At 46.6% G+C, this 24,251-nt stretch overlaps 3 protein-coding genes across 3 annotated transcripts; 1 reads left to right on the top strand and 2 right to left on the bottom strand.

The window, feature by feature from the left end:
* Positions 1 to 1,746: 1,746 nt before the first annotated feature.
* On the top strand, positions 1,747 to 6,165 carry LOC124674756 (uncharacterized metal-dependent hydrolase BUsg_343-like). The gene is made up of 8 exons (XM_047210809.1): positions 1,747 to 1,924; positions 2,006 to 2,079; positions 2,155 to 2,236; positions 2,647 to 2,697; positions 4,356 to 4,456; positions 4,772 to 4,925; positions 5,026 to 5,214; positions 5,706 to 6,165. Exons 1-8 carry the CDS (start codon positions 1,769 to 1,771, stop codon positions 5,817 to 5,819), a joined length of 921 nt encoding a protein of 306 aa, XP_047066765.1. The 5' UTR covers positions 1,747 to 1,768; the 3' UTR covers positions 5,820 to 6,165.
* A 1,510-nt stretch (positions 6,166 to 7,675) lies between these two features.
* Positions 7,676 to 9,131, bottom strand: LOC124669896 (GDSL esterase/lipase At5g41890). Its single transcript, XM_047206431.1, has 5 exons — positions 8,927 to 9,131; positions 8,708 to 8,838; positions 8,392 to 8,634; positions 8,018 to 8,276; positions 7,676 to 7,911 (listed from the first exon to the last, which is right to left on the bottom strand). Exons 1-5 carry the CDS (start codon positions 9,129 to 9,131, stop codon positions 7,676 to 7,678), a joined length of 1,074 nt encoding a protein of 357 aa, XP_047062387.1.
* Positions 9,132 to 9,621: 490 nt separating this feature from the next.
* Positions 9,622 to 13,889, bottom strand: LOC124674629 (rho GTPase-activating protein 4-like). The gene is made up of 5 exons (XM_047210672.1): positions 13,399 to 13,889; positions 11,275 to 11,395; positions 11,066 to 11,185; positions 10,516 to 10,746; positions 9,622 to 10,433 (listed from the first exon to the last, which is right to left on the bottom strand). Exons 1-5 carry the CDS (start codon positions 13,809 to 13,811, stop codon positions 9,867 to 9,869), a joined length of 1,452 nt encoding a protein of 483 aa, XP_047066628.1. The 5' UTR covers positions 13,812 to 13,889; the 3' UTR covers positions 9,622 to 9,866.
* Between the last annotated feature and the right edge of the window lie 10,362 nt (positions 13,890 to 24,251).

Raw genomic sequence — 24,251 nt, 5'->3', positions numbered from 1 at the left:
TATTTTACTCTTTACGAGTTATGAGAGAACGATACAAATATAAATGAAAAACTAAGTGTATGAATTGATTTTTGTGCTTTTGCCTTTGCAAAATACTACCTTCTTCTAAAATATGGAACATTTTGTAGGCTAATGTTCAAAGCCAGATAGTTTAATGACCATTGTCAAAAAAAAAATAGTGAAGGGGGAAAATGTGTAAGGCTTTTAGTAGACCCCCCCCCCCTCGGATCATAGTTTTTCCTTGTTTGCCCCCTCCCCCACTGTCCACTGAATGTCAGCATCGACCACACATGGAGATTAATTGATTAGATTTCCTTTTTTAAAGATAATTTACGACACATGACATTTAATACCAAACAATTACAGTTTGATTGTCATGAAAAGAACTAGCTCCATCCTATAGAGGGATGTGATCAAATATGATTCATATTTGCACGATGTACAACAACCTTGATGGTACTAACAAATTTCAACAATAAGTTCCTCGTGCTTATACATATAGACATACAAGTAGTACCGATATCACAAATGAACCTCTACTAGTAAATGGAATTTGGTTACATTTAGGATTTTCTGCAATTTAAAACGCCTTTTTGATTTATTTTTTTGTCCCCAAATGAGTAGGGACCTGGATCTGCAAACATGTGTTGCTGCTCCTCCGACATGCATGTCTTTTAGTAGCATCATTCTACTACACTAGCGTTTGACTATATTTTGCCGATCTGAAGAGCAGTTCGGTTAGGTAACCAAAAGACACTATGATGGCATGTACCACATGACTTTATGCTAGTGGTACGAACGGAAAGAACATCTATAGATTATAAAATTACCCCGAGTCGTCCTACTGTTAAATCGTGTGTCCGCATCTACACATTTTCTCGCGTCCACTGCGACGGATTCCTTGTTAAGCCCATGATGGCGCCTGAATGTCGAAGAGGATAAGCACGAATCAACGTTGCAGGTAGTAAATCAGCACGGTCAGTTAGCCTTCTTTAGCTAGAGCGAACACTAGCCTGCGCTCGTGTGCAGTGCATAATTGCTCTGGAAAGCTAAGCAACCCATGCTGCCATCGCATGATGGTGTTCAGTCAGCCATTGACTTTTTTTTGACAGGCCAGTCTAGATTTTTTCTCTTTTTTTTATTTGTTGTGAATAAAGGGGAATTTATCTTTTTTGGCGAAGGGAAGGCCCAGTGTCTCCAATTGACTGAAATTAAAAGTAGGTCAACTCAGGCCTGTTTGTCGTTGTTTTCCTTCAGGCCTTGTTTACTTCTAAGGTATTCATGAGAATGAGAGGGGATTATTTCATATCCCGGAAAATCCCCACTAGTTCGTTTACTTATCCGGTTTCAAATAATTTCGAGATATACCCTCCCATCTTCTCCCATCCCCATATTTTTTGCCTAAATAAAAAACTCTCCATCATACTAGTATATTTTTTGGGAAGGTTATTTGCGGAAATTGGATGACACCAAATTCTCTCCCATCCCCATACTCATTAGAAAGAAAAATAGGAGAGAAATAAACAACACCTCATCAAATCGTTTAGCCGGCCCAATCACCACAGACTAGGCTCGGCCAGCAGCAACATTAATTCATCGTGCTTTAGCCCGTTGAAATCCTGTTCGCACTGGGCCTCCCCTCCCCGGCCCTAAACCGTCGAGCCGCTGGTACGGTGCTCGGCCGCTCGCGTACAGCGGTGAGCGGCCACGGCTCGAACCCACCCGTCTCCACACCGGCTCCGGCCACCGCAGCTGTCCCACCATCACCATGGCTAAGGCTCCGGGTCGCGCCGCCTCCGCCGTGCGGCTCTTCGACGCGCACTGCCACCTGCAGGACCCCCGCATCTCCGCGGTCGCCCCTTCCCTCATACGCGCCGCCACGGACTCCGGCGTCGCCCGGTTCGCGGTCAACGGCACCTCCGAGGTACACCCTTCCCCTGATATTGCCTCGTTCCGAGAACTTGAGAAACCCTCTTCTGACTCTCTGTTTACTGGCTGTATGCAGAAAGACTGGCACCTAGTGAAGCAGATGGGCCAGGAGCACCCGGCCGTCGTCCCCTGCTTCGGCCTCCATCCATGGCAAGATTCCCTGCCCGCTTCTCGCGGTGTGCTGCTGCCTATGCTCTGTGGTTTTTGAAACACTGAATTTGCTAGGTGGGTGCCGGAGAGATCGCCCGATTGGATGGATTCGCTCCGGCAGTTCCTCTCAGAGACCCCAGAAGCGGCTGTTGGGGAGGTGAGCTTTATCCGTCAATTTAATACTACTCTTCTAGGTTAATAGCCAGCAATAAAATTGCGGTAATACCTAATAGCCTGGATTTCTGCAGAGTGCAAACCAAAGCTTCCCTAAGAACTTAAGTTCTCTAATAGTATAAATTATAATCAACTTTTCCGAAGAAGCAAATTATGATCATCTAATTTTGCAAGTCATAGAGTTTCCATGTTTTATCGGCAATACGATATACTGTAGTATATATCTTCCACCTCTGCTTTACTGTAATTTTAAAACTAAGAAGGCAATTCCTGAATTTAATGTATTAGTTCCTTCAAATTTGGTCAGAAATCAGGGCCTCTTATGTTTCCTCTTAGCACGAGCTAATATGTGAATTGTTCAATTATAGCTTGTTATATGTCGTTACTTTGCAGATTGGTCTGGACAAGGGATCACATGGAAAAACTATTGACTTTGGAGAGCAGGTTTGTTAGCATGGACCCATCTGCACCTTATGTTGCATATGATTTTACCAATAAATTCAGGTACATAATTTGATGGATATAGCCATTTTGATGGATTAGGAATAAAAATGCAGTTCTTTCATCAAGATGTTAGATTAGCAATTTTCAAAGAAATCTGGATGAATGTCTATTAATGTAAAAATATAAATCATATTTCATATATGCTACTTTATTTTATCAATAGTTTAAATGAAAAATGTGCAGACGACCCCATTGATATTTGGATTCTATTAGGGAAGATCAATAGCTTTAATTTTTTTTAAATTCTAACAAGGGAATGATAGCACTTGTTATGGAAATACTTTTGTACTTACACACATGGGTGTAGGTGTTTCCGTCACAGGACGTTTTGCTTGAGATTCGGATAAAAGGACAGAGAGAGATCTATTTTCCCACCTACCATTGCGAGCGGGAATCTCGAGGAATAAATTGACGGCACAGACCACACAACCCATGCTTGTGTGTACAAAATCTACTCTCTGCACGTTATTGTTGATCTTATTGGCCTCGTCGTAGCAAAAAATACCATAGTGGTTGGGTATCATCGAACCTCTAAATTCTAATTTTCTTATGATAGATCATTGAAGGTTGGTATTAACCCTTGTTGGCATTGGAAAAAATGATTATAATGGAACTAAAAATTGAATAAGAAATTGGCGAGAATTACTAGCGAAATGTTGAATTCTAAATACTATTTTTCAATCAAACATGCACGAAAAAAAGCCCCCCCAAAAAATCCAAAACATAGAAATTTTTATTGCATAAGTAGTTTACCTTAAGGATATACACTCATTCTATATATACAATTTGAAGACAATGTCATGGTATGAGGACAAGTTGCTAACTTTGAAGGAATAACAATCATGAACAAAACAAAATTTTAATTGTTATGGGAGAAAGGGTTTGATTAAGTAAAATTCAAGTACTCCAGCGTCGGTATTTTCCTATTTAAACAAAGAAGATTACGAAACATATATTAGTAAATCAATGATGAACAATGGAAGCGTTGTATACAAGTAGTAGCATTAAAGATCATAATTTAAATTTGTCCCATGTTTATTTCTGCTTTACTACAAATTTTAGGGCAAGTATTGTACGAATAGTTAAATGGGGCTTGCAAGAACGTGAATCCAACAGAAATCTTATCCCGGGTAAAGGCTGACGATTCGGATGACCCAATCTGACGAAAAAATTCTGACGGAGATACTCTTGAGCGACGGTGAATATCCCATCGAAGAAAAAAAATCCCCATGATGGACCTTGAATAGCATACTAGATTCCTGTCATGAATGACCATGACTTTACAGGTCGTATTAGGTCTTCAACAAGGTCGAAACGTCAGAATAAATACACGTCAACGTTAGATTCCCACGACGCAATGATGTGCTCCGGCCTACATCACCATTCACGCGAGCCAGTATTATGGAATTAACAAATCTTTGAAAGGTTCTTTTATCGTTCCACCCCTATTCAGAATCATAACTAGGGCATAAAAGTAATATCGTCAGTAACATCTTCATGAAAGAACTACATTTTTCCCTATTCCATCACTGCAAACTTTAATTGTGCCGTTTTATTTTTAGACCGCAATAATGGCAGCATAACAATATTTAACTCAGGTTGAAGTATTCCAACGACAACTTGAGCTTGCTAAAGAATTGGAGAAACCTGTTTCTGTTCATTGTGTACGTGCCTTCGGTGATCTTCTGGAAATACTAAAGTAAGGAATATTTGTTTGGCCTTTATTATCCTTTTGTTTCCTGTATCTAGCTATGTACGGCAGGTATGGATACTTTGTTTGTTTAAGTTAAAATTGCAGTCTGTAGAAAGTAGATTATCCATGATATGGCATACACCAGGTTCCTAGTAGGTCTAGACTTTTTTTTGCACACATTGCAAAAACCTTGAAAGCACTGCTCGTTCTAGATAGAAATGTCATACTGAAATGCAGGCTCCATACTTCTAATCTACTATTGTGGATGCCCTGTAGTTTCACATCTCTTAACTCTGTAAAAACATTTTTGGCTGCATGCAGGCGAACTGGGCCTTTCCCAGCAGGTGTGCTGTTGCATTCTTATCTGGGGTCTGCAGAAATGGTGCTCGGCCTTGCAAATTTAGGTTGTTACTTTTCGTTGTCAGGTTTCCTTACAGGCATGAAATCCACTAAGGCAAAGCAAATGCTCAAAGCAGTAAGTAGGTTATTTCCTTTTTCCTGGGAGTAGGTATGTTAAATCTATTATGCACCATTCCATCTCACAAGGATATACCAATGCATTGCATTTGTTATAGATACCCTTGGACAGAATTTTGTTAGAGACAGATGCACCGGATGCATTACCAAAGCTGGACAATGTTTCTCTAGTAACAGTCCCTGTGGACACTTCAGATGTGGGTACTGAAAAGTGTGGCATCGATTCAACTTCTCCGGCAGTTAGCTCTTCAAATGAGTCACTGAACCATCCATCTAACATCCACATTGTAAGATTTGTGCTCTGATGCCTTTGACTGATAGTTTGGTACCAAATCTTCATGGTATATGATATTTCTTGCTCCGCCTTGTCGCATAAGCTCCTTGCTATTTCTCCTATATGATCAAAATATTCTTGTCTCGACTAGTGTACTAAGGTGTCTATGAAGAACAAAACCTTTCTAGGGTATACGCAGTCTTTTCTCTGAGTACTATTTCAGCATTAGCGTATCCTGTTTGGAATAATGTCATTGTAGTGATTAATGTTAAGAGATGCACAATTTCCTATTATGAATGTATGTGCTGCTGTTTTTCTATTGCTTAAATGATCCACTATGAGCTTTTGAGCTCACTGGCAGTCTGGCACAGTGTCACTACTCCGTGCGGCTTCCATCTGTCGAAAAATAGCTTGTTTACTTGATACAGTTTCCCTCAGACAAATGAATGACGGATAGAGGAAGTTATTCTAATGAATTGTGCCTCATTTCCATGTTCTTTTCAGGTTTTGAGTTACGTGGCGTCACTGCTTGAAATGCCAGAGGCAGAACTCGCCGAGTTGAGCTACAAGAATGCTAGCAAGCTATTTTCCTACCCTGGATCAAAAGTTCATCTCTGAAGCCAAAACTCTCTGATTGGGTGGCCATCCAATATGAACCATGATCTTCTGAATCCTGGTGCGTCCTGCCTCTGGATATTGCCTGTATATGTGTATTTTGGTCGTGGTTAGTCTTAGATAAGGGAGTAATCAGTGAAGAAATAAGAAGGCGGCTAATAGCTACTTCTGCCATGTTGCCAAGTTCCCTTACACCGGGTAGTTTGTACTTTGCCACTCAGTGATGACTGTATAACAAATTTGGCCGACAAACCAGCTAGTGTTCCTATACATATACTGGGCCATCAGAGTCTTATGTATTCTGGATTCTGGATTCTGGATATGGATGGGATGTCTAGCTTGTATTGCACCCTCTTGTCATGTCGAGTAAATCATGGAATCTCTTATCACAGACCGTGTTGAGCATTGTGCGCGGTGACTGGATCCGAACCTAACAATAACACGTCATCTGCTTAATCTAAGATGACAAGACAACAATAGGCTTGTGAAGTTGCGTGATCCTCATATGATAGGTTAAGCCTCCCTAGTTCCAGTTCCAATACCGAAGCCTTATCGTTAGTTAATCTACCACCTACCTAAGATAACGCCCATTGTAGAAATAGAACCACGAAAGCACTGCCTGAGTGGAAACCGTCCCTATCCGGCAAGATAGGAAAGACATTTTCCTGGGGCACATTTTGCAGATCAACTCACATAATGCACGTCCACTTCCTGATCTGACCGACGAGACTGCGCCGACCACGACCAATGGAGTGTGGCGGCGTAGGATTCGGCACACGCTTGCTTTAGACTTTCGGTAGTATGATCGATCAAAAAGTAGGACTCAATCGCTGCATGCATCATCAGTGGAGGGGAGAACCTTGGGAGATGTTTGCGCGTGAGCAAGAGCAAGAACACAGCACCTGCAACCTGCTGAACAAACTGAATCAACAGTAGTGCTGATTATATGTGTACTGTGTACATATCTGGTTCTGGAATGACCAGGATGCAGCAAGCAAACTAATTATACAAGTATACTACGTGGTACTGTGCATGGAAGAAACGACTAGCTAACTAAGCTCCTGGATGTTCACTGGGCGTGGGAGTCGTCTCGGCCGGGCGGCGGCCGCAGCGGCAGGGGTCGGAGGCGAGGAGGGAGAGCCACGCGAGGATGGGGGTGCCGAGGAGGACGAGGCCCGCCGGCACCATCCAGAGCCTCGCGTGCGACGAGTGGAACGCCAGCGCCCACCACACCAGCAGCGCCGCGCCGCCCAGCCCCACCGCCACCAGGCACGCCGCCGTTCCCGCCATGGATGATAACGACGATGCCTTCGCCATGGCGCCGTTGGCTGCTGGCTTTTGAGGCTCCGCAGCCGCTCCGTCCATGGAGCTAGCCGGAGACTGGATTGCCTGGCACGGCCGGCCGTCAGTCACCAGATCGATCGAGTCCAAGTGTTGTATGCATATATAGCCGCGTGGCGTGGCTGGTATGGAGACTGCACCGTCGGCGGTCGTGTGCTCGACTACTCGTGTCGCGTGCCCATAGAATAGGCCGACGTGCTGGATTACATGTAGCATACGCTGCTACTTGCTCGTGCAACTTCTGCAGACTGCAATATTCCTGTCGCTGGTCTGCTTTGTTTATCTCGTCAACCAACCAAAGATCTTCTTTCCGCCCTCCAGAAAAGACACAAAATCAGCCTAGAAATTGTTCCTCATAAAAGTCGCCGCCACCAGTCGCATTCTACACGTTAAAGACGTGCGGTCCAATCTATGCCCCATAGAAAAATGTTCAAGATGACGATGAAACTACGGCCAGCCAGCCACACAGACATTCCATGACTACGTACACGGTGGTGCATGCACAGAGATCTCTTCCTTCATTTGTGCTTGTCCTGGAACAAGGCGCGGACGTTGACGGGCGACGCATCGGCGGCGTCGCCGTCAACAAGCCTGCCGGCGACGATGAAGTTGACGGCCTCGGTCGGGTGGAACGCGTCCCAGAACACGTACTTGGAGCGGTCGTTGCACAGGGTGGAGCTCGCGTTGGCGATGCCGATGCACAGGAACGGGGGGAAGCTGCCGCCGCAGCAAGGGTCCAGCGCGTTCTCGAAACCTGCAGGCCATACATGCGACACAGCCAAAGTTTCAGTTCACGAGATGCGGATCTGCAATATCAAATTTCTTCAATTTCTTTGCTTTGTAACACTGTATCGACCGACCGTATTGGCGGTGCTGCTGGATGATCTCCATCACGATGTCGTGCGTGTTCGTGTAGACGATCACGCTCTCTGGACCCATCTCCTGGTTCAGCTTGCCGACCATCCTCTTCAGCTTCTTGTTGTAACCTTCGCAGAGCTTGTTCGCGGCTGCTGAGCACTCACCCGCAGGAATGAACTCCAGGGCACGAACGTACGGTATGCAGCCCAGCGGCCCGATGTCGGCGACGACAAATTTTCTAGCCCCCAGGTCGTTCAGCCGCTTCATTTCGGAAAGAAAATCGCAAGATCAGCTTCAAATGAAAAGCAGACTGAAGAAAATTCAGTAGCTACCTACGACACTCATCAGATGGTACTTAAGAAATTAGTGGCACTACCTTCAGATAAAATGCCAACTTAGAAACCAAGGCATCCTGGAAAACTGCAGGATCAGGCTTCTGTCCTCCGAAGAAGGGTACTGAAGGTGAGAGGAACTCCAAAATGTCATTGGATCCAGCTGCTACCGTGAACATCGCCTTCTCTAAAAACTCCACTGCAGCTTTCTCTCCCATGGTCTCCACTATCTGCGCTCTGGTCTTCTCAAAGTAGCTGATTTGCTGTCCTAGTGGCACTCTTCCAACCTGCCAACCCAAACAAACATTCAGAAACAAAGCCAGCTGCGGGGAAGTCATAGCTAGTTAGAAATTCACATACATAAAAAGAGCCGGTCTCGTCGAAAATGCCAGAAGAACCAGAAGCATAGTTGACTCCACTGCTGGTCACTCCAGTGCTTGAGTTCGGAGCCAAGTAGGGAGGAGCAAAGTTCTCCTGCCCCAAGGCTTCACCTGCGAGCATTGCACAACGAGGTGTTCGTTAGATCAGGCATGGACAATGCAAACACAGCTTCTCATGCAAAATCACACTTGAAATTACCCATGACATCTGCAATGGTCCTCCCATTTGTGAACCTCCCGGTTGGCTTGCCACCGGAGAACGAGAAATCGACGCCGTATGGCGGGGCATTGGCCTTGGAGAGGGTCACCAGATAGTCATTGTTTCCTGCATCTACGAGGGAATCGCCGAAGATGAAGAACGCTTGGGACGATGCTGGAGATGGGAGAAACAAGAGCAGCAACATTGCTGTGAAGAGTGGAGAGCAGCAGGGGAGAGGAAGCACGGCCATCTTACGTATGTCTGACTAGGCACTGGCATGCTTACCGTGCCTGTATTGTACCATTTGACATGGTCAGTGTTTGACAGCTTCAAGAGAAGATTCGAAATGCCCCCACTGGACTGACATATTAGATCTGGATGAGAAGATTTTCAGTTGGGAGCAGTACAGGCCAGCAGTCAGACATAGTTCTGAGCATGTTTGGTTAGTGCTCTAAAATAAAGAAATGAAATATATTTACACGGCTATGCTAGCAATAGAGAATGGCACAATGCATCCTTTCTAAGAAAAATGCGCTTATCAAGACAATAGAGAACGCACCCCTCCTGAAAAGTGGCATAAATGTACAGCCATTTACTGACACTAGTTGAATTGTCTTGCAATGTTATACAGCAGCATATATCAGACCATTCGTATAAAGAACAATGCAGAGATCACTAGCCTTTGAGGTAAACAGTAGAGTCAAAGTTCACTGTGACTTCCATTCACTTATAAGAAATTAGGTACAACATGCAATCTTTCGGACATCTTTCAGACGTTGTCGTCAGCAGTAAACGATTATAATGTACACTGAAATCTGCAGTACCTACGCACTAATTGGCTAACTGTTTCTACTCACACAAACTAGAGGAGCGGCCGACCAACTAAACAAAAAGGCGAAAAATAATTCCATTACCAATTACATACAATCTCACTATCATATCATACCCAAGCTTGTCTTGCTTCTCTGGTAGCATCAAAGGCAACCACGTCTGGAGCCTTCCTGAGGGACCTATTCAGCTGAAACACAGGGTGCCTGCAAAGCCTCTCAACACCTTTCCTAAAACTAAATCTTTCGAACAAGCCTTCCGCATTTCTGTTAGCAAATTCTTTTCCGGAACTGTTGACTCGGTTATTCGAATCATTAGCAAACGGAGAAACACCACTGTAACACTTATTGTGGTCCATATCACACTTCTTCTCTTGTCCTTCAAGATGATTTTTCGAATTATCATGGAGGGCTTGTTCAGCTTCAGATAGGAACCGGTCCGAAATAGCCTTGTCAATCATCGGATGATCAACGTTCTCCTGACTTGTACGAATGCACGGTTTCTGCAAATTCTCTGGCATCTGAGTTTCATCTTGGTAATTTGGGGAATCAGAGCATGACTGCAACGCCTTGGGTGCTGCAGCTGCCTCTTCTCTTCCATTTAAGGTCTTAACGATCAAAGTCCTGAGGAAGTTCATCACCTGAACTGCATGCATCAGGGCAGTTAATGGATCGGCCATCTGCAAGAGATACCCTGGGATTAGTGTATTTGTGCGTGCAGGGTATGCTCTGCAGATAATAATAATGAATATTTCCAATAACCTGAGTCATGTTCGGTGCAAAAACCATAGCGATGTTTCGAGCATTCATCTTGTTGTAGTTCTCAAGCTCTACAACATCGGCCATCAAATTAATTGCCCAATCAAGCAATGCTGCTTGCACTGGTGGTAGCATACAAGCAAGGAGAGCACACTCCTCTTCTGTGTTGCAGTGAATTACTTGTTCTGGTGTTAGTGAGTCCAATATTCCTGTTGGAAGTTCCCGAAACCATGCCTACAAAAGAGAACCACAGATCACGAAATGATGTGTAAGAATTTTTTTAAAATAATGTGTTCAAATAATGCATACATCCAATTCCATTGCCCACAAATAAAACCTTATTCATTTTCAGTCTCATGCTGTTATTCAAACTTCAATGTGCATTATTCCTTCCTGACTATTGATATTTCAGACTCTTAGTATGTTCGAGTTGCAAAAAGAAGGGGACATCTAATGCACACGGCATATCTATCTGCTGTCCTCAGGTATTTCTTGAAGTTGAAAATAAAAAAAGAGAGATTGTTGCAGTTAATACTGTGGAAGTTCTCAGTACCTTTATCAACCCAGCCAGGCAGTGTAAGTCAACTTCATCCGGAACCACGCCACTGTTCAATTGGTCCCTGACACAGACCTCTTCACTATTTTCTCCGTTAATTCTGAAGATCCCTTCAATCTAAGAACACAGTGGAAATACATAAGCATTCTGAGAGCTTGAAACTGACATTTCAATTGCTGTTTTTATTAGCTTACAGCTGGACATACCTTAAGTCCCTCTCGTACATACAATTCCCTCTGCATCATCAACAGTATTATGGGCACACTATTTCCTCTTTGATCATATGAACATTGCAAAGAAGTTGGTGAAACGCCAAACACACTTGCACTGCACACAGAAATAACTTGAAAAGGTTAGCAACTAGCACCAAACAGTAGTTTGGAGGATCGTGCTTAAGTTTTTCATGATTTTAGTTCACGCTTCACATCCAAAATATCTAGTTGAGGTGAACTTAGTACATAACTTTCTGTCTGAAACAAGCATAAATAAATTAAAAAGAGTCTAGGTAATAACAGCAGCATGGCAAGGTTCATATTCATTAGCTCATCTAGCTGGGACATTAAGAAATATCGAAATCCCGATATCCTGATTTGATGTTAGCAACCTAAAAAGATGATGTGAATGGCAGTTGTCTATGCAAAAAGAGTAGAAAATCCCATACTAAGTCTGATGCAAGTACAGCTGATGAGATCCACCTAATCCAAAATATAAGATGGATAAGAAAGATACCCATGAGCTGCCCATGCTGGCCAGGTCAGCCGCCTAAAAAACCACTAGTACTATTGCAGGGTCAAGCACATAACAAATCTGGCTACTACGAAGTCCAATAAAGAGCTCAACCGTTAGCCATGCAACAGAATCCCACAATCAACTTTTTTCTCTCATAGGCCCTTCTGTGTCCTCAGAATTGTGTGCCCACATATCTTTAGAGTGTTCAATTCCGTGCCTATGCCAGGAGAGACCAGCCATATAATCACCCAAAAGTCAATAAACTTCTTGTTGGCATGATATCTAACATTGTAATATACAACTCCTGATTACAGAAAATACACTCCCGATTTTCAGATCCACTTGTTGAACTAGTTAATTAAACACTTACAGCGAATTCCACTATTTGTTGTACCGTGCATCATCTCTGAGTGCACAAGCATAACAAGAGACTAGCACAACACAGCTAATTTCCATGGTCTAAAATAAGCCTTGCCTTGACACAATAAATACTCGTAACTAAATTCCCATGTGTTGTTAAATTATTTACTTATTATTTGCAGTAAGTAAATATACTTATTCCACGAAAAAAGGAGTTAATATCATTACTGTGTCGAAATGTCGGATGAAAATTTTCTGGCCACCCAAAAAATTGCAACTGCTTCAGGGTCAAGCACATAGCAAGCCTGGCTACTATGAAGTCCAATAAAGAGCTCAACCGTTAGCCATTCAACAGAATCCCACAATCAAACTTAGTATATTTCTCTGATATGCCCTTGTGTGTTCTCAAAATCGTGCGCTCACATCATATCTTGAGAGTGTTCCTTGGGTGCCCCATGTGGCAACCATGCCGGGTGCAGAGCACCCATAATCACCCAAACACCAATAAACTTCTTGTTTAAGTAGTTCTACTTCTTGGCATGGAACCTAACCTCATAAAATATACTCCCAATTAACAGAACTTGAGATGCAAAACGCACCAGTTGTCCTATTTTTTAGTTCCACTTGTTGAACTAGTTAATTAAGCATTTTTCAGCGATTTCCGCTATTTGTGCCCTGCATCATCTCTGAGTGCGCAGGCATAACAAGAGAATGGCAAAACACAGCTCATTTCTGAAATCATTGTATCTTTTACACGAACTTGCTTAGGAGCCTTCCCTTGAAACATTAGTCGTACCTAAAAGTTTCGTGCGCTACTGAATTTATTTATTACTCATTATTTACACTACTTATTCCACAAAAATCTAGTATGATAAATATCTTAATTGTGTCGAATTCTAGTGATAAAGATTCCCGGCCACCGAAAAATATATTCAAGATATTCTTATAATTATGTGAAATTCCCGAAATGAAAACTCATAATCACCCCGGAAAATATTTTGGGATGCGCTGAAAAGTACGCCACAATAAATACGCGGTTCCGAAAGGCAGAAACAAACAAACGCACAAAAGCATTGCGAGGAGATTTGCTTGGATCACGAATTTCAGAGAAACGATAATCCCCATGACAGCAGGCAGCAGCAGAATTATACGAGAGCAGAGAAGCAGAACCAGGAGGATGGAAAATCGCGGTGGGCGGGGCTGACAGAGAGAGAGAGGAGAGGAGAGCTCGCTGGCCAGACCTGACGCTGGGCGTGGGGCGGGGCACGTCGGGCTCGAGGTCGGCGGGGAGGCCGAGGAACCCGCCGAAGCGGTCGAAGGTGACGTGCGCGACGTGTCGCACGTCGACGGGCCCGCCGATCTCCATCCCGTCGTCGTCCTCGCTGCCGCTGTTGTCGCTGTCGTCGTCGCCCGCCACGCCAGCGCCGCACATGACGAGCGAGCGCCGCAGCGCGCTCACGACCGCTCCCACGAGCCCGCCCGCCCTCCCGGACTGCAGCGGCGTCGGCGAGGCCGTCCCGTCGCTCTCCGCCTCTTCCATGTCTTCGTCCTCTTCGAACTCTTCTTCTTCCTCGTCGTCTTCGTCTTCCTCCTCCTCGTCGTAGGTGCGGGACGGGGAGATCCCCAGGCCGAAGCGCATCTGGAAGGGCGCCATGGCGGCGAGGCGGCGGCGGTGCCGGGTTGGAGGCTGGTGGCTGGTTTGTGTTGGGCGCGGAAATGGAAGGCGTGGGGGGCGACGCTGGCGCTGGCGCGGGCGGCCGTGGTGGTCTTTTGCCCGGTCGCGTTTGGCTCCCGGTTTTTATAGCAGCACTACTACTCCTGCTGTTTCTGACCTCGAGTCGGCTCTAATCTGATTAATATTAACCACGTTGCTAGTCTTACCGGCTGGTGATTACGCCCACGTCGCTGCTTTGGATCGTCTTGCTTTGTCACGCGCGCGATCGCGATCAGGCACTGCACGCGATTAGTGCTATCTTGGATTTGAAACGCAAATGGAAGTGGTTGGATAATAGTGGAGCGATTAGTTAAATCACGGCGATGGGTTAGTGGAGCGGAGTGGGGAGCAGCAGCGGGTCGGTCGAGCATGTTGTGCGTGCGAGAGATCTTTACAGCCTGGTGGCAGTAGTGGTAGTTACGGCCGCGCGCGCAGACTTACCACGTGCCCCCCGTCGTCGACTCGTTCGCCGTCGCCAGCCACCGTCCCGGCGACCCGGCCTACTCGCGCCCGTGCGGGGCAGACAGGGGGTGGCGTCGCAGGGTGGCCGATGGGATCGCCTACCGCACCATGCCGGTTTGGTGGCCAGCGTCGCTGTGCTGCGGCGCGGTTGCGGGCTTCGTACGTGCGGTGGTCGGAGGCGTAGGTGACCGTAGGCGTTTCGGCCGATCCGTTCTCGGTAGTACGGAGCACGGGAATGGGGTCTGCGATCCGTTTCTCTTTACTGCCGTGCGTTCGGGAAGGCCAGTACACAGCTTTCTGCAGCTAGCGCCTCCATAAAAGATCATCAATCGCGATGTGACAACCCGAGCATGTATCAGTCCGGTCTTAATAGTACGGGATATTCCAACTTTTCCCAGCACGTACATGCATGTATCTCAAATCGGCGTTCCAGCACTTTGTTCGGAGCTAAAATACTTGTGCCAATCTTAAGCAAAATCTAAATCTAAATATATATAGATTTATTGAAACCACGACGAGTATTTATTAGAGCATCTCTAGCAGATCTCGCAGTTGCGTCAAGAAATACCATTTCTTGAATTTGCTATTATATTGCCGAATTTATTGTTTACGGTTTTGTTTTGAAGTACGCCTCGGCCAATCAAATCCCATAAACCAAAACCGTAAAACAAAATATTCGTCGGCCACGCCGCAAAAATCACGTTTAATGTGGCATGTACTCGCGTTTTTACAGATCGCGATTTGCGGGACATGCTCCTAGAGATGCTCTTAGGTTGTACGCTCATATTGTCTTGAAAAGTGCGATGTTACGATAACATGTAATCTAGCTAGTTGCAACAAGCATCTATCTTCTCAGCATGTCATGTCATGTCATGTCACCAAATGTCTATGTGACATTGTATGTGGTTGCATTTTACTGCATGTTACTCCTACTATGAGAGCAAGTCCGTTTTGTTTTTTTTGTGTTCTTATTGAAAAAAACTAGACCGTCAACTAATATGGAACAAAATTTACTCTAGAATATAGATTAAATAATAATGGGGGAAGTAATATAGTACAAATTTCATTGTAGTTTAGAATGGAGGGAGTAAGTAAGTACACGTACAAGCCAGTCAATCCAAACCTGGAAGAGTTGTTCGTGTGCCCCCTCTTGACCTCCCGAGGCCGTCCGTCAACCAGTAGCCACTTGACACCCAAAACGCGCCCCTCTCTCTACACAACAACCCTACCATGACAATGCCGCTTGCCCCACCCGTCACCATTGGCGGACCATCTGATTCAGCCACTGCTCGCCAGAGGCCAGTCCTATTGTCAGCACCCTTGCGCGCGACCGCCCACCAACAATGACGTCTAGGACCTGTTCATCCATTTGCATGACTCAATTCGAGGTACAAAACTCGGCATATCGGTTATTTACTTCGGCATAGATATTAACTAGTGACACTTATATTTCCATTGTCTCGTATCGTACTTAGATGGACCTTAGTAGCTCGATCCATCATTTCTACAAGAACGTCATCGACACATCGTTAGATGATCACTCAGATAGTGATACCAAATTAATGATGGCTGCGATAGCTCTCATCCATGAGAACACCGGGAGGCAGAGGCCACAATTTACGGGCTCGACAAGGCCACCTAGGTGCAAAATCAAGTGTAATCGTGAAGCTGGCTACAATCAACTCTTCAAAGACTACTTCAACACTACTAATCCAACCTAAGCAAAAGACATACTTGCCACTTTCAGATGTTTAACAAAGCTGTTCTTAACTATCCTTGAAGAAGTGAGGGACCATGACTCGTACTTTGAATGCAAGGCCGATGCCATTGGTAAGCATGGCTTTCTTACAAAAAAAATCTTCCCCATCTATTCACATGCTTGCATATGGAGTTTTCATGATCTTGTTGATGAGAACTTGCGCATGAGCGAGATCACATGCCTTGAATCGACGCAAAATTTCTGCAAACCCCTGGTTGCGATGTTCAACCATGTTTACTTGAGAGAGCTAAATGTTGTCGATCAGTGAAGCAAGGGGGTCATGGGATGCTTGGAAGCATAGATTGCATGCACCGGGAGTGGAAAAACTATCCATTTGCTTGACAGTGCAGTATTGCAGCGGTGTGGATGGATGCACTATCATTTTTAGGTTGTTGCATCACAAGATCTTTGGAATTTGACACTCTTTCTTCAGCATGGCAGTTTCTTATAGGGATTTCTATTTTCGTGCCCTCGGGTCGTTAGTTGTACTCAGTTTTCCCCAGCCCCTTAGTTTTTCCTCAGTTTTCCCCAAGCCTATGTTTGAAACCCGCAGAACGAGCTCAGACGGAAGGAATCCGTTTATTTGGACGTTCTGTGCCGACGTGTTGCGCCGCGTCGTCCGTGGGGCCGCGGACGTGTGGGGCCGCGTCGCGTGGGGCCGCGTCGCGTGGGGCTGGTAGACGGGGACCGCGTGGGACAGGAAGAGAAGCGTTTGGTTGCACGTGAGCGGGAGCTGGGTTTTGTCTCTCTCGGCCCAAATTGGCATTTTTAAGAGCACCTTTTCCCCTCTTTCTCTCTCTGTCTTTTTCACCAAATTAGTATCAAATCTAGAGAAGCTTCTATTTCTGTCTTTCTTCAATATGGCAGCAAATCTAGTAGCAAATCTCTAGGGTTATTTATGCCTTTTGGCTCTCGTTTTTGCCCAATATGGCAGCAAATCTAGTAGCAAATCTAGAAGCTAGTATATGATAAATTGACAACTGCATAATCAGAAAGCTAAGTATAATACATAGGGAAACTACATACAGCAGCCAAAAGCAGCCAATAACGTTGTAATATACAAGACGCACGCAATGTATGGACAACAAGAAGATTAGGATGAATGAATTTGTTCTTCATTCCTCCTCATATATTTCGGCGTCGGTCCAGCCGTGCATTACCCCAAGGAAATATTGATTGAACTCCTTCCGTCTGCAGTGTGAGGCCAATACATCCTCCAAACGGTATGGCTCGTGTTCATTTCTCGGACCGGAGTTTCCTATTCTATCCACACGTTACGGCCACTCCTCCCGGGCCTTTGTATCATGAGAGTACTCTACGATATAACCCAAATCCGTGTAGTAGATGCAGCCGGGTCGAAGTGTCGGGTACACTGCGGTGTCGACGGAGATACACCGGGTATAATTCACAAAGAAGGCATTACTGCCAATGTTGCCGACCGGATGGAGAGAGCGGCTCTGAGTGTCCACACGGTACACCAATGGTCTGCCTGCCAAAGCCACGCTGACCAACAACACAAGCAGCAGATCACCATCCGACTTCACGAGGTAGAACTTCTGATGTCCAAGTTCTGGAATTGAAATTAGTGTCTCCATCTTGACAGTGCTCGCGCGCTTCTGCAACTGTACATTGGTGCACACTATTCTTCCATGCTCTAAATTGTCCACAGCTAGTGCATACAGTTCACCATTGAACGGTGTAATGCAACGCAGACAATGGTTCTTGATCGAAAATCTGTTTTCCCAACCTTTATCTATATCCTTAGTTGGAGTGCTCTCATCGACCCAACCAATTTCCGACGGGTAATGTGCGGTAACGAAGACCATAGTCGGGGATTTGATCACATCGACCGATTTCGGGAGAACGGATGGCATCTGCGCCTCAAACATAGTGTATTTCTTTGTGAGTGGGTTCGAAGCCGTATCTTGTGCGGCGGGTACTTACGGGCAAGCACGATGACGCCACGGCAAAATCCGACGAAGTAGTATCACGGGCAAGCACGATAACATTCAGCACTAAGATGTTTAAGATTGAAAATAAAGAGGTAGATATGGAGGAAGTTGAACCTTGTATGAACTTCCGATAGATCTATGGTGACGTAGCGTGATGTGCCGAGTTGGAGGAAGGTGAACTCAGCGACGTGTGGAAGGGCGTGGTGTAGCATGATCCATTCGTCCAGGTGCACGTCGGGCTCGGGGCAAACCTGAGCGCCAATTTCTACGAGACTTGCCTCATGGCGAGTACGTGTCGGCGTACTCCTCGTTCGCCGGCAAGCATTCGCCGATCCGGTGAAGTGGTCCATCAGCGAGAGAGAGGCCCGGTTCACGGAGGAGCCGCGCTTGGATGCGCCGCCCTCGGAGGCGACGCGCTCGGCGGCGGCCGGCTCGGCGGCGACGGGCTCGGCGGCGGCCGGCTCGGCGGCGACGGGCTCGGCGGCGGCCGGCTCGGAGGCGACGGGCGCGGAGGCGACGGGCTCGGAGTTGACGGGCTCGGAGGCGACGGCCGCCGGCGCATTCTTCTTCTCCATCGCCGGCAGGGTAGCGTGCGTACGGCGGTTGGGGTTTTTTCGATTTGGAGAAGTTGATGGGACGTGAGAGGGGTGGTTTCGTGCGTGAGCGAGAATGAGACGACCGTGTGCGAGAGGGAGGGAGGGAGGGGCTTACGCGTCCTAAATGCGACCCGCGTCCTACGCGTCCACTATTTGCACGTCCGCACCGCGACACGCGTCAACAATGGCACGTCTTCCACTTACGCACCGCAACACGCGTCCTCGAGTCTAACCCTGGAAATTTAGATATACTCAGGTATACCCTCGAGTCATATACTAGCATTTTTTGTGTGCTCAGTTTTCTCCTCGAGTGCTAATGCGGCTAGTGCAATATACTCGGTTTTACCCTCAAGTGGCTGGTCAACGGAGAGTCAACAAATGGGATTAACTAGTTAAATGAGTTATTTAATGTGCAAAAAAATCCGAAAAAGAGTGGCACTTACTCATGGAGTCTTTACCACAAATTGCCACTTCTCAAATCATAGATAAATCATAGATAAATCAAGTTTCACCACAAATTGCCACTTCTCAAATCACCTAGTAGCTATGAAGGTGCATGGTTTTCCATAATAAGCCCTACCCAAAACAGCTTTCCCCAAAACATACTTTGTCTAAATGAGGCCACAATTCTCACACTGATGTATATTGGTATTGCAAATAGTTTGAGGTAGGCCAAGATGGGTTTCATTGTACAAAACACGCATTTTCCATTTTTTAAATCTCATATTTGAATCCCTTAGTCTGTTTACTACTCACTTGCCCTTGGTTTCTTGATACTACTCGGTTTGCCCTCTCCCTTCACAAACTCTCACAGACGCCCAACATTGCCCTGATTGGTCTAGCCCATGTCACGCGGATCATGCCCGCCGACCGTTGATCGTATGATCTAACGGGCAGGATAACCCCTATCTCTCTCTCTGGTCGGGGCCACCACCCTCTCTCTCTCTCTCGTCGGTTAGCTTCCACACTCTATGTATGCGAAAGGGCGGTTACCTAGTACGCTAAAGTTTGGTTTTCTGCATTATTTTTCACGAGCTAAATTATAAACTCTTTTTAGGCATTACTTTTCACGCAAAAAATGATAAACCATCACCGATTTGTTGTAGCCATTACTTTTCACGCAAACAATGATACACCATCACCCATTTCTTGTAGCCATGCATTACTTTTCACGCAAAAAATGATAACCATCACCGATTTTGTTGTAGCCATTACTTTTCACGCAAAAAATGATACACCATCACCCATTTCTTGTAGCCATTACTTTCAACGCAAAAAACGATAAACCATCACCGATTTTGTTGTAGCCATTACTTTTCACGCAAAAAACGATAAACCATCACCGATTTTGTTGTAGCCATTACTTATCACGCAAAAATATGATACACCATCACCCATTTCTTGGACCCATTACTTATGACGCAAAAAATGATACACCATCACCCATTTCTTGGACCCATTACTTATGACGCAAAAAATGATACACCATCACCCATTTCTTGTACCCATTACTTTTCACGCAAAAAACGATAAACCATCACCGATTTCTTGTAGCCATTACTTTTCACGCAAAAAACGATAAACCATCACCGATTTCTCGTAGCCATTACTTTTCTTTTAGACTAGTCATAGTGGAGAGTAACATAGAGTAGTAACATGCACATGTTACTACTCTATGTTACTACCTTCATAGTGGGAAGTAACATATGTGTAGTGTCATGCAAAGCCATATTAATTAGGTTGTAGACTCATCTAATCTTGGAAAATGTGATGTTATGGTAACATAGCTCTATGTTACTACCCAAGTTACTCCCACTATGATAAACTAGTCAACATAGTCCGCATTACTTTTTTTGTTGAGATATATACCCCCACAACGGTCGTCTCCTCCTTAATTAATTTATTGTGTATAAACCCCCACAACGGTCATCTCCTCCTTATTTTATTGTGTAAACCCCTACAACGGTCATCTCTCCCTTATAAACACCCACACGGCCATCCCTTGTGTCAATAGGTTCTGCCTCTCTCTTCTTCGTTCACATACACTTTATCCATTGCCATGGCTTCCACGTCTCGGACGCGGACCGGAAGGGGAAGGGGAAGGGGAAGGGGAAGGGGAAGGGGAATGGGAAGTGGATCATCATCATTGCCACCACCACCGTCAACACCGCCATTGATCATAGAGGAGTTCTTCATCGTCGTCTATGAAGACCCTTTGGTCAAGAAGGTACGTACGCGTTCCCACATATATGATGCATGTGATTAATTATGGGCATGTTCTAAAAAACCTTTAATTTCAAGGGTTCCCTAATTTCAAACGATCGGCGCTCGATCTCTTTGCAGGAACTCCCAAAAAATTTGCGGACTATCTTGACGGCAAGGAGCCAGCTAAGGTGTATCTGCGAGCGGCTGACTGCGGTCCTCGTCTCCGGACCGTGGAGGTCCTATTTGACGGACAAGGCCGGATGTACCTCGACAAGGGCTGGGAGAAATTCGCCATCGCGCACGGTGTGGATTTCGGCTGGTTCGTACACTTCAAATATGAAGGCGATGATGTGCTCACGGTGAAGGTGTTTGACGGAACAATGTGCAGGAGGTACTACTACTCGGACGACGAAGATACCGATGATGAAAGCGACGACGACGTGAAGCCATGCATCCATCCCCTTTAGATAATTAAGGGGATCATGACCAAGAATATATATGTAGCTTCATATGCATCGATTTAGAGATCTAGCTATTTTCTATATATTATGCATGTGTTATCACCAGAAATTGACCAAGTCAGAGGTGGGCCGCGATCAAGATAAACTGGAAGACATGTGCGTAGAGACACAATGTGAATCGGCCTTATTTACCGAGTTTGGGCTAGCTAGCCCGTGTATCTTAGTTTAGAAATTAGAGTTTGTCTCGTGCACGGTTTAGTGCACGCCCACATTAGAAAGTCCCCTGGACTATAAATATGTACCTAGGGTTTATGGAATAAACAACAACCAACGTTCAACCACAAACAAATCTCGGCGCATCGCCAACTCCTTCGTCTCGAGGGTTTCTACCGGTAAGCGTCATGCTGCCTAGATCGCATCTTGCGATCTAGGCAGCACAAGCCTGCCTAGTTGTTCATGCGTTGCTCGTACTGAAGCGCTTTTGATGGCGAGCAACGTAGTTATCGTAGATGCGTTAGGGTTAGCATTGTTCTTCATGCTGCATGCTTTCGTAGTGCAACCCTTGCGCATCTAGCCGTCCTTGTGCCTCATCATGGGTGCAGGGCGGCACCCCGCTTGATCATAGTTTAGTAGATCTGATCCGTTACGATTGCTCCTTGTTCTACAAGGATTAGTTTAATATCCGCAATAGTTAGGCCTTACAAAGGGGTGGAGGATCCAGCGGCACGTAGGGTGTCGTTTGCGAGCCCTAGACGGGATGTTCCGAGGATCAACCTTGTGTTGGTTTTTAGGCCTCATCTAGGGCAAGCTTACGATCACCGTGCGTGAGCGCGAGGCCCAACCTAGAGTAGGATGATCCGATTATGCGGTGAAAACCCCACATCGTCGTGGATCTCATTAGCTTTACCATGATCAAGCAGGACCACCACATATTCGGCCACCTTGGACGAACCGTGGGTGGATCGGCTCTTTGAGCCGATTCACGAGACAACCCGAGAGCCGATCGAGGCTCGTATTTAACGTGTACGTGTGTGCCCCGGCAGAAACTAAGCGAGGCATCATCCACACCTTCCGACCAGGTATAGGTCGGGTGGCACGCCCTTGCGACCCGAAGCATCGGCGCGCGACCGGGAGGCTTTGCGGGCCGTCGCTCCGAGGGACCGGGGCCAGCCGCAGCCCTAGTCATTCCCGGCTCTACCGTGTTGGCCAGTCGCTGCCCGCCGGTGGGTTTCTGACGCCAACACATTCTGGCACGCCCGGTGGGACGATCTTCAACGACAAATCTTCAACGACAACCATCTCGCTATCCACATCAGAGATGGCGAAAGACACCGCACCGTCTTCATCAGAAGTGGCAGAAGAAACTCCGGTCACGTACGGGGATCTCCATGGCGAGCTCAAGAAGAAGTACGACGAGATCAAGTCTGCCCTCGAAGCCGACCTAATCGGCTCTTTCCACAGGACCCGCTCCCATGGCATCAGATGGAAGGGGTTCACACCTGAAGGCGCACTTGATGGAGTGGACCTGTCCACCCCGTCCGAAGAGCGCACCAGGTCGCTGCGTCAGGAGATCAACTTCATGGTGGCTCATTCGCTGCACCGCCATTCTGAGAGCCTGGTGAATACGTTGGAGCGCGTCGCGCTGCGCGTGATCCAGGAGATCATGAGCCATCAGTACTCTCCGTCAGGACCAGCCCTAGGGACTCACCAAGGGGAAGCGCTGCTCCATTCCCGTCCCCCGCTGCCATTTGCGTGGGCAGCGCCCGAAGCGCCGAACTCATCGGCTTTTGTCGTCTACAAGATTGGTGGTGACCCCAGTGACTACCAGTTCCTACAAGACGCGCCCAAGGAGATCCCGCACGGATACGCATGTGCATACGTGCCGATCGGCAGCACTCGGGCACCCCCGAACCAGGTTGCTATAGCAGGGACTTCTGGGGCAACAGGAGGAGCATCGGAGGCAGACCCTGAGAAGCAAACGTGGCTAGCTAAATACGCCACCCCGACAAAGCTCCCGAGCCCAGCTCCTGCAGTTGGCTCAGAACCAGAGAAACAGGCGTGGCTGGTTAAGTACGCCACTCCGACGAATCTTCAGGGTTCGGCACCTGCAGCCATCACCGCGGATCAAATTTGTACGATCCTCGAAAGATCAGTTCGGCATGATGCCGAAGAGAAAGGCGATCGGCTATACCAAGCCGTACCCCAATGAGTACGAATTGATCCCGCTACCACCCAAATATCGGCTCCCGGACTTCACAAAGTTCAGCGGATCGGATGGCTCCAGCTCCATCGAGCATGTGAGCCGATATTTGGCACTAACCGGGCATGATCTCAGCGTCGGATGAGCTGCGCGTGAGGTACTTCTCGCAGTCCCTCACAGGATCGGCTTTCGGATGGTACACGTCGCTGCCACCGAACTCAATCCAGACCTGGAAGCAGCTGGAAGAACGGTTCCACGAGCAATATCACTCAGAGGCTTCCGAGGCTGGCATTGCCGATCTAGCCCAAGTACGACAGAAGCGCGGAGAAACAGTATCAGAATACATCCAGCGCTTCAGGACCGTCAGGAACCGATGCTATTCGGTTCACGTAAGCGAAAAAGAAGCAGTTGAGTTGGCGGTGGTGGGTCTATCATCATCGATCAAGGAAGTGGCCTCCCAAGCAGACTATCCTTCATTAGCACACATGGTGCAGAAGTTGTCAGCATATGAGCAACGCCACCCGGATATCTACCAAGATAAATTCAAGCGCGTGGTTACCATGGTTGACGCAGGCGAAGATGAAGGTCCTACGGGAGAGCGAGAGGTCGCAGATAGCTGAGTGGACTCGAGCTGCGGGCCCGGTAACTCTGCAAATGGGTAAAGCCACCGGGGCCTCCAAGAGGGTTCGACTTCGACGTGACGAGAACCGAGCAGATTTTCGACCTCTTACTCGCGGAGAAGCAT

Source organism: Lolium rigidum, chromosome 7, assembly GCF_022539505.1.
Source record: "Lolium rigidum isolate FL_2022 chromosome 7, APGP_CSIRO_Lrig_0.1, whole genome shotgun sequence".
Classification (NCBI taxonomy): Eukaryota; Viridiplantae; Streptophyta; class Magnoliopsida; order Poales; family Poaceae; genus Lolium; species Lolium rigidum.
The sequence above is the reverse complement of the archived record's forward strand: the minus strand, read 5'-3'. Positions and strand labels throughout refer to the sequence as shown.

Excerpts from the sequence above, each read along its gene's own strand:
- LOC124674756 (XM_047210809.1), top strand. The coding sequence starts at position 1,769 with ATGGCTAAGGCTCCGGGTCGCGCCGCCTCCGCCGTGCGGCTCTTCGAC. Across the intron at positions 1,925-2,005 it reads CGGTCAACGGCACCTCCGAG|AAAGACTGGCACCTAGTGAA; the intron begins GTACACCCTTCC and ends GGCTGTATGCAG. Across the intron at positions 4,926-5,025 it reads CAAAGCAAATGCTCAAAGCA|ATACCCTTGGACAGAATTTT; the intron begins GTAAGTAGGTTA and ends CATTTGTTATAG.
- LOC124674629 (XM_047210672.1), bottom strand. The coding sequence starts at position 13,811 with ATGGCGCCCTTCCAGATGCGCTTCGGCCTGGGGATCTCCCCGTCCCGC. Across the intron at positions 11,186-11,274 it reads ATGTACGAGAGGGACTTAAG|ATTGAAGGGATCTTCAGAAT; the intron begins GTATGTCCAGCT and ends CTGTGTTCTTAG. Across the intron at positions 10,747-11,065 it reads GCCTGGCTGGGTTGATAAAG|GCATGGTTTCGGGAACTTCC; the intron begins GTACTGAGAACT and ends TCTCTTTTGTAG.
- LOC124669896 (XM_047206431.1), bottom strand. The coding sequence starts at position 9,131 with ATGTTGCTGCTCTTGTTTCTCCCATCTCCAGCATCGTCCCAAGCGTTC. Across the intron at positions 8,839-8,926 it reads GACCATTGCAGATGTCATGG|GTGAAGCCTTGGGGCAGGAG; the intron begins GTAATTTCAAGT and ends CAATGCTCGCAG. Across the intron at positions 7,912-8,017 it reads CCAGCAGCACCGCCAATACG|GTTTCGAGAACGCGCTGGAC; the intron begins GTCGGTCGATAC and ends TATGGCCTGCAG.